The following is a 12819-nucleotide window of genomic DNA, read 5'->3' as shown; positions in this document are numbered from 1 at the left end:
TGATCATCTCCATAGATGCTGAAAAAGCATTTGACAAAATTCAACATCCATTCATGATAAAAACTCTCAGCAAAATGGGAATAGAGGGCAAGTACCTCAACATAATAAAGGCCATATATGATAAACCCACAGCCAACATTATACTGAACAGCGAGAAGCTGAAAGCTTTTCCTCTGAGATCGGGAACTAGACAGGGATGCCCACTCTCCCCATTGTTTTTTAACATAGTACTAGAGGTCCTAGTCACGGCAATCAGACAAAACAAAGAAATACAAGGAATCCAGATTGGTAAAGAAGAAGTTAAACTGTCACTATTTGCAGATGATATGATATTGTACATAAAAAACACTAAAGATCCACTCCAAAACTACTAGACCTGATAACAGCATACAGCAAAGTTGCAGGATACAAAATTAACACACAGAAATCTGTAGCTTTCCTATACACTAACAATGAACCAATAGAAAGAGAAAGCAGGAAAACAATTCCATTCACAATTGCATCAAAAAGAATAAAATACCTAGGAATAAACCTAACCAAAGAAGTGAAAGACCTATACCCTGAAAACTACAAGTCACTCTTAAGAGAAATTAAAGGGGACACTAACAAATCGAAACTCATCCCATGCTCATGGCTAGGAAGAATTAATATCATCAAAATGGCCATCCTGCCCAAAGCAATATACAGATTTGATGCAATCCCTATCAAATTACCAGCAACATTCTTCAATGAACTGGAACAAATAATTCAAAAATTCACATGGAAACACCAAAGACCCCAAATAGCCAAAGCAGTCCTGAGAAAGAAGAATAAAGTAGGGGGATCTCACTCCCGAACTTCAAGCTCTACTACAAAGCCATAGTAATCAAGACAATTTGGTACTGGCACAAGAACAGAGCCATAGACCAGTGGAACAGATTAGATACTCCAGACATTAACCCAAACATACATGGTCAATTAATATTTGATAAAGGAGCCATGGACATACAATGGCGAAATGACAGTCTCTTCAACAGATGGTGCTGGCAAAACTGGACAGCGACATGTAGGAGAATGAAACTGGACCTTTGTCTAACCCCATACACAAAAGTAAATTCAAAATGGATCAAAGACCTGAATGTAAGTCATGAGACCATAAAACTCTTAGAAAAAAACATACAAAAAACCTTTTAGACATAAACATGAGTGACCTCTTCTTGAACATATCTCCCCGGGCAAGGAGAACAACAGCAAAATTGAACAAGTGGGACTATATTAAGCTGAAAAGCTTCTGTACAGCAAAAGACACCATCAAAAGAACAAAAAGGAACCCTTCAGTATGGGAGAATATATTTGTAAATGACAGATCCGATAAAGGCTTGACATCCAAAATATATAAAGAGCTCACACGCCTCAACAAACAAAAAACAAATAATCCAATTAAAAAATGGGCGGAGGAACTGAACAGACAGTTCTCCAAAAAAGAAATACAGATGGCCAAGAGACACATGAAAAGATGCTCCACATCGCTAATTATCAGAGAAATGCAAATTAAAACTACAATGAGATATCACCTCACACCAGTAAGGATGGCTGCTTTCCAAAAGACCAACAACAAATGTTGGTGAGGCTGTGGAGAAAGGGGAACCCTCCTACACTGCTGTTGGGAATGTAAATTAGTTCAACCATTGTGGAAAGCAGTATGGAGGTTCATCAAAATGCTCGAAACAGGCCTACCATTTGACCCAGGAATTCCACTCCTAGGAATTTACCCTAAGAACACAGCAATCAAGTTTGAGAAAGACAGATGCACCCCTATGTTTATTGCAGTACTATTTACAATAGCCAAGAATTGGAAGCAACCTAAATGTCCATAGGTAGATGAATGGATAAAGAAGATGTGGTACATATACACAATGGAATACTACTCAGCCATAAGAAGAAGGCAAATCCTACCATTTGCAGCAACATGGATGGAGCTGGAGGGTATTATGCTCTGTGAAATAAGCCAAGCAGAGAAAGAGAAACACAAAATTATTTCACTCATCTGTGGAGTATAAGAACAAGGGAAAACTGAAGGAACAAAACAGCAGCAGAATTACAGAACCCAAAAATGGACTAACAGGTACCAAAGGGAAAGGGACTGGGGAGGATGGGTGGGTAGGGAGGGATAAGGGGGGGAAGAAGAAAGGGGGTATTAAGATTAGCATGCATGGGGGGAGGGAGAAAGGGGAGGGCTGTACAACACAGCGAAGACAAGTAGTGATTCTACAACATGTTGCTATGCTGATGGACAGTGACTGTAAAGTGGTTTATAGGGGGGACCTGGTATAGGGGAGAGCCTAGTAAACATAATATTCTTCATGTAAGTGTAGATTTAACATAAAAAAAAGAAAGAAAGAAAAGGGGGATTACTCCTTGATAAGATAAAACTAACTGTAAATCAACAATTAATGCATGCTTTAAATATCCTTAGTTTTGATCACTTAAAGCATGTCAGATGATCAGCTATGGAGGTACACTTTTGTGATAATATTCCTTTCTCTCTCAAAAAAAAAAAAAGTTGTTCCTGTGTGGTGACCTCCAATGAGTTCTACACAATGGTATAAAGGGCATATCAAAGTGTGGGCCAAGGGTCTGTTTGTGTTTATACAGAGGATCAAAGCCTAATTTGGCTACCCAGAAAATGAACTAAGATACAGTATGAAGAACTTCCAACATCAGCACTCTCTGGAAGAGTCATACCAGAAGATGATCATCAAAAAACCTCAACAAAGATCCAGGCGATGCTGCAGTTGTAGCTGCATTCATCCCACCAGTTCCTGGACTTGCCATTGGAATAAAGAAGGAGATATCTAAGCTGGCCTGTGCTTTCAGTAAAACCACAAATTTGACTGGATCTATACTGTTGGAACTCAGCCAAGAATTAGGAGAAGTGCAAGTTGTAGCGCTCCAAAATCTTACAACTACAGACTATCTACTGTTAAAAGAACATATGGGATGTGAACAGTTCCCAGGAATGGGTTGTTTTAATTTGTCTGATTTCTCTCAGACTCTTCAAGTACAGTTGGACAATATCCATCATATCATAGACAAATTTTCACAAATGCCTAGGGTGCCTAACTGGTTTTCTTGGCTTCACTGGAGATGGCTGGTAATTATAGATCTGCTTTGGTTATGTAACTGTATTCCTATTATGTTAATGTGTGTGCACAATTTAATTAGTAGTTTAAAACCTATACATGCTTAAGTTACTCTACAAGAAGATATGTCAAAGAAATAATCAATCCTCCCATGTTTTCTTCCGTCTGCTACCTCTATAGCTTTTCTTCTTCCTTCCTAATTACAACCCTTAAATAGAATTCGTGCCTCATAGCGAATTTACCGAGTATCATAATTCCTCCAAGTGGTAATGATACCTCAAGACAAATGCTGGGCATAGAAGCCACAGGGCATAAATCTGCAAAGAAGTAAAAAGCTAACCTTTTCAAACAATATGGCTTCTCTCTCACTTACCAACTTTACATCTCCCTGTATGGCCCCGGAAGATGACTGGTTAGCCAGAGATGTGTAAGATTCCTCAAGGGAGGAACAACCTAAGACAGGCACAGTCGCAGGGGGGCCATCAGGTGAGAAATTGGGGATCAACAGATGTGAGGCTTAGAACCTCACCCCCCCTGTTTTGAGAGAAATCTTCTGCATCCGTGGATGTTTTAATGCCCTTGTCTAGCTTGGATTAACACATAGTCTACAGGCACACACCTGATCATCTACATTTGCTCTCTTACAAAACTAAACTATGTTTTCTACCTTTATCTTGCATCTACCTACCACTTCAGCAATTTATTAAAAATAAAAATAATAATAATAAAGGAAGAAATGTGGGGTCCACATATAAATCAAGTATAAAAATCAAATGAATATTCATATTTGACCTGATTGTTCATAGTTCATTATGCGTGATCAAAACCGAAAGTTTCTGTGATGACTGCCCTTGTACTGTTCACCATGTAAGAACTTATTCACTATGTAAGAATTTGTTCACCACGTAAGAACTTGTTTGTTATGCTTCAGAAGATTGGAGACTGATGAGAATTAGGCTTGGGGTGGATTAATGATTGTGCGTTGAGCATTGACTCCCCTATACAGAATTTTATTGTTGTTAACAACCATTTAATCAATAAATATGAGAGATGCCCTCTCAAAAAAAAATTAAATTAGTAAATTTAACATAACAAAGTACTATTTTACACTAATTAGGGAAGAAAAAATATTACATGATATGATGCAGTGTATGTATAGAAGTTGAGACTTTGGAATCAAACAGACCAGAGTTTCAGATCTTGGCTTGCCGTCTCATGGGTGAAATGAAGATAATACTTCCCTCTTGGGGTTGTTGTCGTGATTAAGATCACATATGGTAAACCACTTAGATTGCCTAGCATATGGTAAGCCATCAAAAAAAATTATCTGCTATTATCCTTTACAGTTATTAAGACCAGCAATGTCATAGAGAAGATAATAAATTCAGATATTAAAAAATAGAAAAAACTCTTTTGGAAATACATTTGATGATACTTAACCAATTAGATGCAAATATTCTTTGACCCAGTAATAACACTTTTGGGGACTTAACTTCAGGATATAATCCAAAAGAAAGGGAAAACCACATGAACAAACATATTTATTGCCATGTTATCAATAATCATGAAAAATTGGAAATACCTTAAATGTCCAATGATAGAGAAATAATTAAATTCTTGGGGTGTCTACTACATGTCAGGCATTTTATATATTTATTCCAATATTGTCACAGCAATCTGAAAAGTGAATATTATCTGTTTCTACTTTTTAGGGATTTTGTTCAAGGTCACACAGCTATAATAGGCAGAAACTAAATTCAAACCCAGCTTTATGCGACTCCAAAGTTGTTACAAGTACAAACAGTAAAGCAAGACTACCTGAATTCAAATCTGTTCCACCACTTACTAGATATGTGACCCTGAGCAAGTCAATCAACCTCTCTGTGTCTCAGTTTCCTCATCTATAAGATGGAAATAATTCTGGTATCTTCCTCAGTGGATTAGATGAGTTGATATATAAAAGTGTTTAGAAAAGTTTCTGTAAGAGGTGTAGAAGTATAAGCTACTATGACTACTATTATTCTTTCATTATACCATGCTACATCAAAAGCCATAAATACAGATTTTAATCAGCATGACATGATTTTGGCATAATGACAAGTGGAAATATGAGAACACAAAATTGTATGTATGCTATAATTATAATACTATAAGTGGCATTATGTAAATGGACAAGAACTAGAATTTTCACCACCACCACCCCAAAAAAATTGTGTTGGGATATTGGTACTATGGGGAATTGATTTTCTTTTCACTTGCAATATTACTATTTTGTAAGAATAATAACCATAACCACTTTTTTAAAGTACCTTTAAGAAGTTTTCCATCATTATAATTCCGTATTTAATAGAGTGATTAGTCGGTTAATGTTTGCCTCTGTAAGACAGCCTCTAATATGAATTCCACCAAAGCACAGAGCAGTGAATTGCCATGCCAGCATCTAGCACAATGCTTTGCACATAGTAAGCACTCAAAAAATATGTGAATGAATGTATCAAAACCTTCTTGGAGTGGTCAGTGGCAGTTTCAACTACAGAAAGGTTTTAAATTTAGTCTTTTCCTAGGAAAAGGCCTCAGCAGTATGGTATTGACTTCATCTGTGATTGCAGGGTTGGCACAAAGATACCTGGCCGACAGGGAAGTGGGGACTGAAATCTTAGCCATGAGCCTAGCAGGGGGCACGGTACACAAAATGTCTAACTGGAAGTAGAGATGACTTTTTGATGATTCCCACAAAGGCACCACCATTTAGGTCAGTGGTAGCCTTGTGCTGCAGAATCAGTCCTCAAACCTCAGAAATATCAAATCCTGGGAGAACACATTCAAGGACTTAAGGTTGGGGGTGGGACATGACTAAGTAAGTGGAAAACCCTCCAATTTAATGGCAGTATTTACCTTGTCCAAGCAAGCAACATAGCCCCATTCGCCACTCCCCAACTCCCCCAAGATTCCCTCTGGTATTTCAGCTGAGCCTCTGGGTGGAGCTAAGGCAAGACTGTTTTTCCACTGGAGGACATGAGTCAGTGAACAGTGAGGTTCCACTTAATCACCACCCAAAAAAAGGCCTTAAAAATCAGGAGATAGAAAAGCAAGGAAGTGATTAAGAGAAAAGTCAGGATTGTGATTATTCCTTGGACAGGGTATGACAGGGTGGGGGTGAGGGCGTGGGGCCTCATGGAGAAGGGAAATATATAGATCTTCTGGGGTCTGACAATGTTCTGTTCTTGACCTGACTGGTGGCTGCTTTATAATTATCCTTACACACCTTTTATGTACTTTTCTAAATGTGTACTAGAGTTCACAATTTTAAACAGAAAAATGCACAAACTTTAAAATATTTTGAAGTAGGGAAAAAATAACCAGATTTATATTATTAAATGATCACTTGGCTATTGCATGGAAAATTTATTGAAAGTGGGGCAAAACTAGAGGCAGAAAAAATAGGAGGTGAAGTGACTGCTGTAATTTGGTGAGAGATTATAATGACTGAGCTAAGAAAAAGTGAAATATTAGGGATGTAAGTCTACATTATTTTGAAAAAACACAACCAACGTAAAACAGAGGCTGGCCTTATCTGCTCTGGGCATTGGGTGAATTCAGCTCAGGAGTTACAGTCCAGGGGCAGGTACATGTTTAAACAGACACAAAGGCCGGGAGTTTTCCCTTTCCTGACTCTCTGGTAACTGCTCAGAGGGATTCAGATGGCCTGGCCAGTGGCAATGAGAGCACATTTTTCATAACACCATGGTATTCTACAAACTGAGCTGACATTGGGGTTTCTGTCATAATATATAATCACTCATTCTTAATATCAAATCATTTGAGACTACAGAGTGTCTTCACATCTACTATCTGGTCCTAGAAAGTTAGCTCCATGAGGGCAGAGGGTTTGGTGTTTGTTCACTGCATATCTGCAGTGCCTAGAACTGAACTTGGCAGACAGTAGGTGCTCAGTACATAATCCTGAATGAATGACTGCATTTAATTATTATTATTAGATATGTTTAGTCATCACAAGAATCCTGTGAGGATAGATGGGGTGTGAGTTATTATCCCCATTTTGGAAGTTAGAAAACATATTTGGGGGAGATCAAGGAACATGGAAATACTTGATAATTTGATTGACAACAGAATCATGATTTAATTTCAGATTTGTACTTCAATTCCCTTTTCCTACTTCTTCACAGCTGAAGTGCTCAGGTTTGAAGTTTTGTATGAAACACCCGTTGGAGGTAATCCAAAATACATAATATGTACTCAGACCTGTGCTATCTGGTGTGCTAGGTTAGAGGATGAATGAGGCCTACCCAGCCACCCCTGCATCAATAATTACAGTTCCCTCAGACGAGATACAGTGTTCCTCTGGATAACCTCCCCAAGCTGACCCCAGGCTACTTTGCTCTTACATTTCTCTCCATGTCCCTCACTTGATTCTACTCCCCATCCCAGTCATTCTGCCCCTAGAAGCAAAAGCAGGTTAAGGAAATCCCGTTATTGCAAAAACATGCCTAATTTTTTTTTGAAGTGACTTTTAAAATTTTGATATCATTAATGTACAATTACATGAGCAACATTATAGTTACTAGATTCCCCCCATTATGAAGTCCCCCTCACATGCCCCATTACAGTCACTGTCCATCAGCATAGTAAGATGCTATAGAATCACTACTTGTCTTCTCTGTGTTATACTGCTTTCCCCATGCCACCCCCTACATTATGTGTTTTTTTCTTATTAAACGAAAGAAAAGGAAAAATCAAGATGCAGTGGCAGATAGTTTTGGTGTTCTTCAAGAGCCCTTATCGTCCAAGTGGAATCGCTTAGGGAGACTAAAAACCATAATGTTCCACAAAAATGTTCATCTTGGTCTCTTTCCTCTTAATATTAATTAAAATTATTCAATTGAAGCATAAATGACAACTCAGATACCTGAGAACATTGGATGTTCAATTAATTATTAATATTATACACCTGGAAATATGTATGGCTTCTGTAGGCTTCCTAGTCAATTTCCAAGAGTTAGCAAACAAAATAATAACCGTATTTTGGAGAGGATATCTAAAACATACATACCACCCAGAAAAGTCAAACTTTTAGGTTGCTTTCCTCCCTTCTTCCCCTGCAAGGTCTAATGTCCACTTTATCCCAAGAGCAGTTTGGTCTGGGAGAGTTGGACCATCATAGTCAAATTGTCTCTGTAAAGGCCCTGTGACTGTCACATGTAGGACTCACCAGAAACTCACTGGCAAACTCTTCTTTGTTAATTTTCTTGTTTTGGGCCTCAGCCAGGAACTTCTGCAGAATTTCTCTTTGGTCCATGCTGCAGGGCAAGAGAGACAGTGTGAGCGGGTTAAGGGAGGGCATGTCAAAAGTGTGTCATGGCCGAGAGATATCATGAAGCCACTGCTGCCGCTGGAGCAGAGCATGTTGAAGCTGTGGTTTACTGACTGCATCACAAGCCCCAGAGGAAATTAGTACGTAACCAACCTCTGTGGTCACACAACAAAGCCATCATTGCACTCCAGGGCCCTAGCGCCTTCCTTCTCAAGGAAGGAACCTGGTTAACAATTCGTTTCTAACAAACGAGTGGCTAACCAGAGCATAACGCGTAGCCTGCTCAACTCTAAGACTGTTTCTGTTACCCTGAAGCCAAATTCACCATTTTTCTTTCTTCCTAGAGAGAAGCTGAACTGCAGGTCTCTTGGATGGGTTCTGCCTCTTCCCCAGCGAGTATAAAGGTCCTGTGGACACCTTCTGTTTTCTCACATCCCAGCTGAATTCCATGATGTTCCCTTAGGTCCTAAAAGGGAGGCAGACACTGGAGTTGACATCTTCTACCAGTACTGTTCTCCCAGAAGTTTCTCCTCATGTGATCAGTGGCCTACTTCTCTTCACCAGAGAAGCCATTTTTATTCAGAACTTTTCAGTCTGCCACATAGACCTTAATGTCTCTTTTGGATGAAACAAAGTCAGCTGCTTCTGACAGTCTGTGTCCCCCCTGGGGCTGGAGAAGTGCTGACCTCATTACGGGAAGTTGATTTCAGGACCTCCCTGCCCCTCCAGTACTTTTGGGGCTTCACTTGGGCTCTGGAGTGAGTCATATAATGACTGAGAGTGCTGGGATCCAGGAGTATGGTGGTACAGTGTACATTTACAATAAAAATGTAGAGTAACATCTCTGTACAGGCTCCCCAGTGGAAGAACGGGCGCAGGGATGGTGGCTCTTCCTGGAGCCCACTCCCCAGAAAATAATTTACAACCCAAGTCCATGGCTCAAAAACAAAATTGGCAAAGGCAGCACGGGGGTGGGGGGGCGGGTGGTCCACAGCCCTGCACCCCTCCCCTGTCCAAGCTGATGCTCAGAATGCTGACAGCCGCAGCAGGCTGAGGAGGCAGGTGGTGCTGGTGTTGTTCGGTCAGCATAGGCCAGGCCCCGGGGCTCTAGGGAGGCCCTGAGGAGCACCTGACCAGGAAGTTGGCAAATATCCCTTGTATGTAATGCTAGTAAACTACGAAGGAGCAGAAAAAGAGTAAAATCAATCACCTTGCTGGCAATAGTATAGCTTTCAGGGCAAAAAGACTGAAGAACTATTTCTAGAGAAGACAGTTCTACTCTGCAACCAGTGCCTTGGAAAAGGACATTGTTTCAGGAAGCCTTGCTGTGCATGTGGCATTTTAGCCTGACAGGCAGGCTGTTCCAGAAAAAGCTTCCACATCTCAGCCTGCATAAATTCTCTCTTCAGTGGGTACAGACCAGCCCAAGAGTGTCTAATTCAGTGTGAGAACAACCAAAAATCAGTATATAACCTCTATTTGAGGACAAAAGTTCAATAAATAATGTTAACAAAATTAGTCTGGAATAATCCTGAAGAAAACTGGGAAATGTGCTGTTAGAACTTCCGCTATTTAAAATATTAGCAATTCTTTCTGTTTTGCAACATTTCTCAAATTCCCTTTAGGAAATCACATTCTAAACACCATTAGGCTGCATCCACTTTATTTAACTTACAACAGGAAAGTAAAGATAATTGAGATATCTTGCTTATAGACATGTGAAGCCAATAAAGACTTTCAGTCCCAATCCACACAAAATGACTATAATTCTTCAACAATATTTATTGAGAATAAGATAGTCTCAAATTATCCCCACCTAGAGAGAATTTCTTATTGCTCTAAATAATGCAATATTTAATTTGGCTCTTCTAAAACCCATAAAATATGGGAGAAATTTTAAAAATACCAAATTCCAAGTTCACAATAATTAAAGCCATGTAAAAGTATGTACATGGTTAAATGAAGGCTAAAATATGCAAATAAAGAATCAGTTGTGTAAGTGCTGGGATTAAGGATGCTTTTTAAACTTCTTCTTTTAAAATTATTGTATCTTTTTTTAAAAGAAGAAAAACCCCCCACAAAAATCCATTGATTTGTTCAACAAATGCTGGTTATATAATGGTGAACAAGCCAGAATATGGTGAAAACACTTTTGACCAGTTAATAAAGCATTTCAGAACTAAAGATATAGACATAATTACTGATAAAGATTAGAATATCTAAAACTACCTTGCTTATTTGCAGAGTAGAAAAGCATAGCCCTAAAAGGAAAATGATTTTTTTTTGTTTGGAAAAATATGAGAAAAACTATCATAGTCTCTCCATCCCCTTAGTGTCTTTACATTCATCAAAACCAAAACTTTACTAATTAATAAGCAAAAAGATACCTAATAATAAAATAAAATTCAAATCCATTTGCCCCAAGCACATATTTCAGAACAATCTCTAACTTTATTCTCTTCTTAGGGAGGCATAAGATGGAGAGAGATAAGAGATAAGAAAGAGAACTTGCTTAGAGGTCCTCCAGAGTCCTTTCGCCAAAATATATGGATCTGAAAATACTGTAGTGTCTTAACAGAGCTGCAGATCTTTTTTAAAAAGCAAGCAGCAATTTTTAGGAGTCCATTCTATTCTAAAACCAAAAGATACAGAAACATCATGAAACAACCAAACCTCAAAAACCCACTTAGCTCAAGGCCATTTCCTGAGCAGACCACTCAAGCAAGCAAAAAACAAACTGAAGGAGAAAACAAAAACCTTCAGTTTTCTTTTTAACAAATCTAAGCTCATACTTAATTTTTCACACTTCCTTCTACAGGTACTGGAGGGTAATAGGAGCATAAAACTTTCTGATGAAGATTCTGACGACTCATTTATATCTTGTGGGAAGATCAAGAGCTGAGGACGCAAACAAGTCATGCAGCAAAGATTGGCAAATGCCCACAAGAAATTAAGAATTTATGATGAAACACTTAAACTGGTCTGGCATAAACCCTAAGTGAACACAACAATTCCATGCAGTAGAAGACCCATAAACACTTTGTCAGAACCATCAAGGGTGAGGTCTAGTGGAAGGTAAAGTTGAGAATGAGCACCTGCAGAGAAGTGACAAAGGCACATTCCCCCTGCTGCCTCCTGTGGCTCCCGAGTTTGTTCAGAAGGAAGACGGCAACAGAGAGGAGTGCTGATCACACCATCACTGCGCCAACAAAAGAGGAGTGTGCCGGTTTCAAGGTAAACAGTGTTATGGAGGTTGGGATTTAGATGACAAAAAACTTTAACCAAAGAGAATGTCAGGGGCGATTATGAGGACAAGATAAACTGGTCAATAGGAAGAACACTCAGGTTTCTCAGAATACCCTTCTCTCTATGAGGAGATGTGTTGTACCCTGGGAGAGCCACTTACCAATCTTTGCTTCAGTTTCATGACTCCTGCCTTTCCCCACATCCCAGGCTCATTGATTTGACATGGGCTATGTGTGTATTATCTGTGAAACACTCAGTCCTTGGTAAGCATCCTCTTGGTCACCAAGGCCTATCGGTCCTTCCTCCTCAATGCCATTTAGATTCAACCTGTCTTTTCCATTCCCACATTAACCACCATTCCTGTTTTCACATCTGTATTTCTGCAGCAACAAGCTCTGAGTTATCTTCCTATCCATACATCTTCCATTCTACCCTCTCCTGGTAAACAAGACTGGGTGAAAGTTCTGAAAAGTCCACCTTCATGTGGAAGAACCAAAGTACAATGAGTCCAGATTCCTCAGCTTGTCACCAAGCCCATCCCCTTCAAGCACCCCCGCCCATCCTATCCAATATGTCACCCATGGACATTGTTCAGTCAGTGCTACTTCTTTTGCTACTTCTCACCTTCCCTCCTAATTCTCACCAAGATGAAAATAAAGCCGTAAAACCTATTACACTTTTCTTCAAAAATCCTGCCCCCAACTCATCATCTTGACTGTATCTTAGTCTGAATCCTTTCAGTAGAAATCTTTGTATTCAACTGTACGAGTTTTCTTAGTTTCTTCATATGTTCCTTGTCTTCCATAAGTTTATTTAACATGGAGTTTATTCAAAGAAACATTAAATGTCCCATGAAGTTTGAAGTTTATCAAAGGCAATGATAGTGCCTTTTGTGCATTGTATAACCCACAGTGCTTAACATGGTCTTGAGCAAACCTGAAATAGGCCTACCATGATAAAGTATGCTATGTAGGATGGTTAGGCATCACTGAGAGGGTCCTTCTGACTTGGTTATTCACTGCATCAATTAACTCCAGGTCTCTTGCCTGGCACAATCTCTGCTTCCTCTGGTTAGGCACTTTCACTATGCCAGGAGCAGGTGGGCCTTCCCTATGGAAG

At 39.3% G+C, this 12819-nt stretch overlaps 1 protein-coding gene across 1 annotated transcript in view; it reads right to left on the bottom strand.

The window, feature by feature from the left end:
* PTPN22 (protein tyrosine phosphatase non-receptor type 22) overlaps nt 1-8506 on the bottom strand; it is an 84222-nt gene extending 75716 nt beyond the window's left edge. The window contains exon 1 of the mRNA XM_037005372.2: nt 8353-8506. Within this exon, the coding sequence (XP_036861267.2) occupies nt 8353-8484 (132 nt within the window). The 5' untranslated portion in view covers nt 8485-8506. The remainder of the gene's footprint in view (nt 1-8352) is intronic.
* Nucleotides 8507-12819: the final 4313 nt, after the last annotated feature.

Source organism: Manis javanica, chromosome 4 (genome assembly GCF_040802235.1).
Source record: "Manis javanica isolate MJ-LG chromosome 4, MJ_LKY, whole genome shotgun sequence".
Classification (NCBI taxonomy): Eukaryota; Metazoa; Chordata; class Mammalia; order Pholidota; family Manidae; genus Manis; species Manis javanica.
This window is presented reverse-complemented; position numbering and strand designations above follow the sequence as displayed.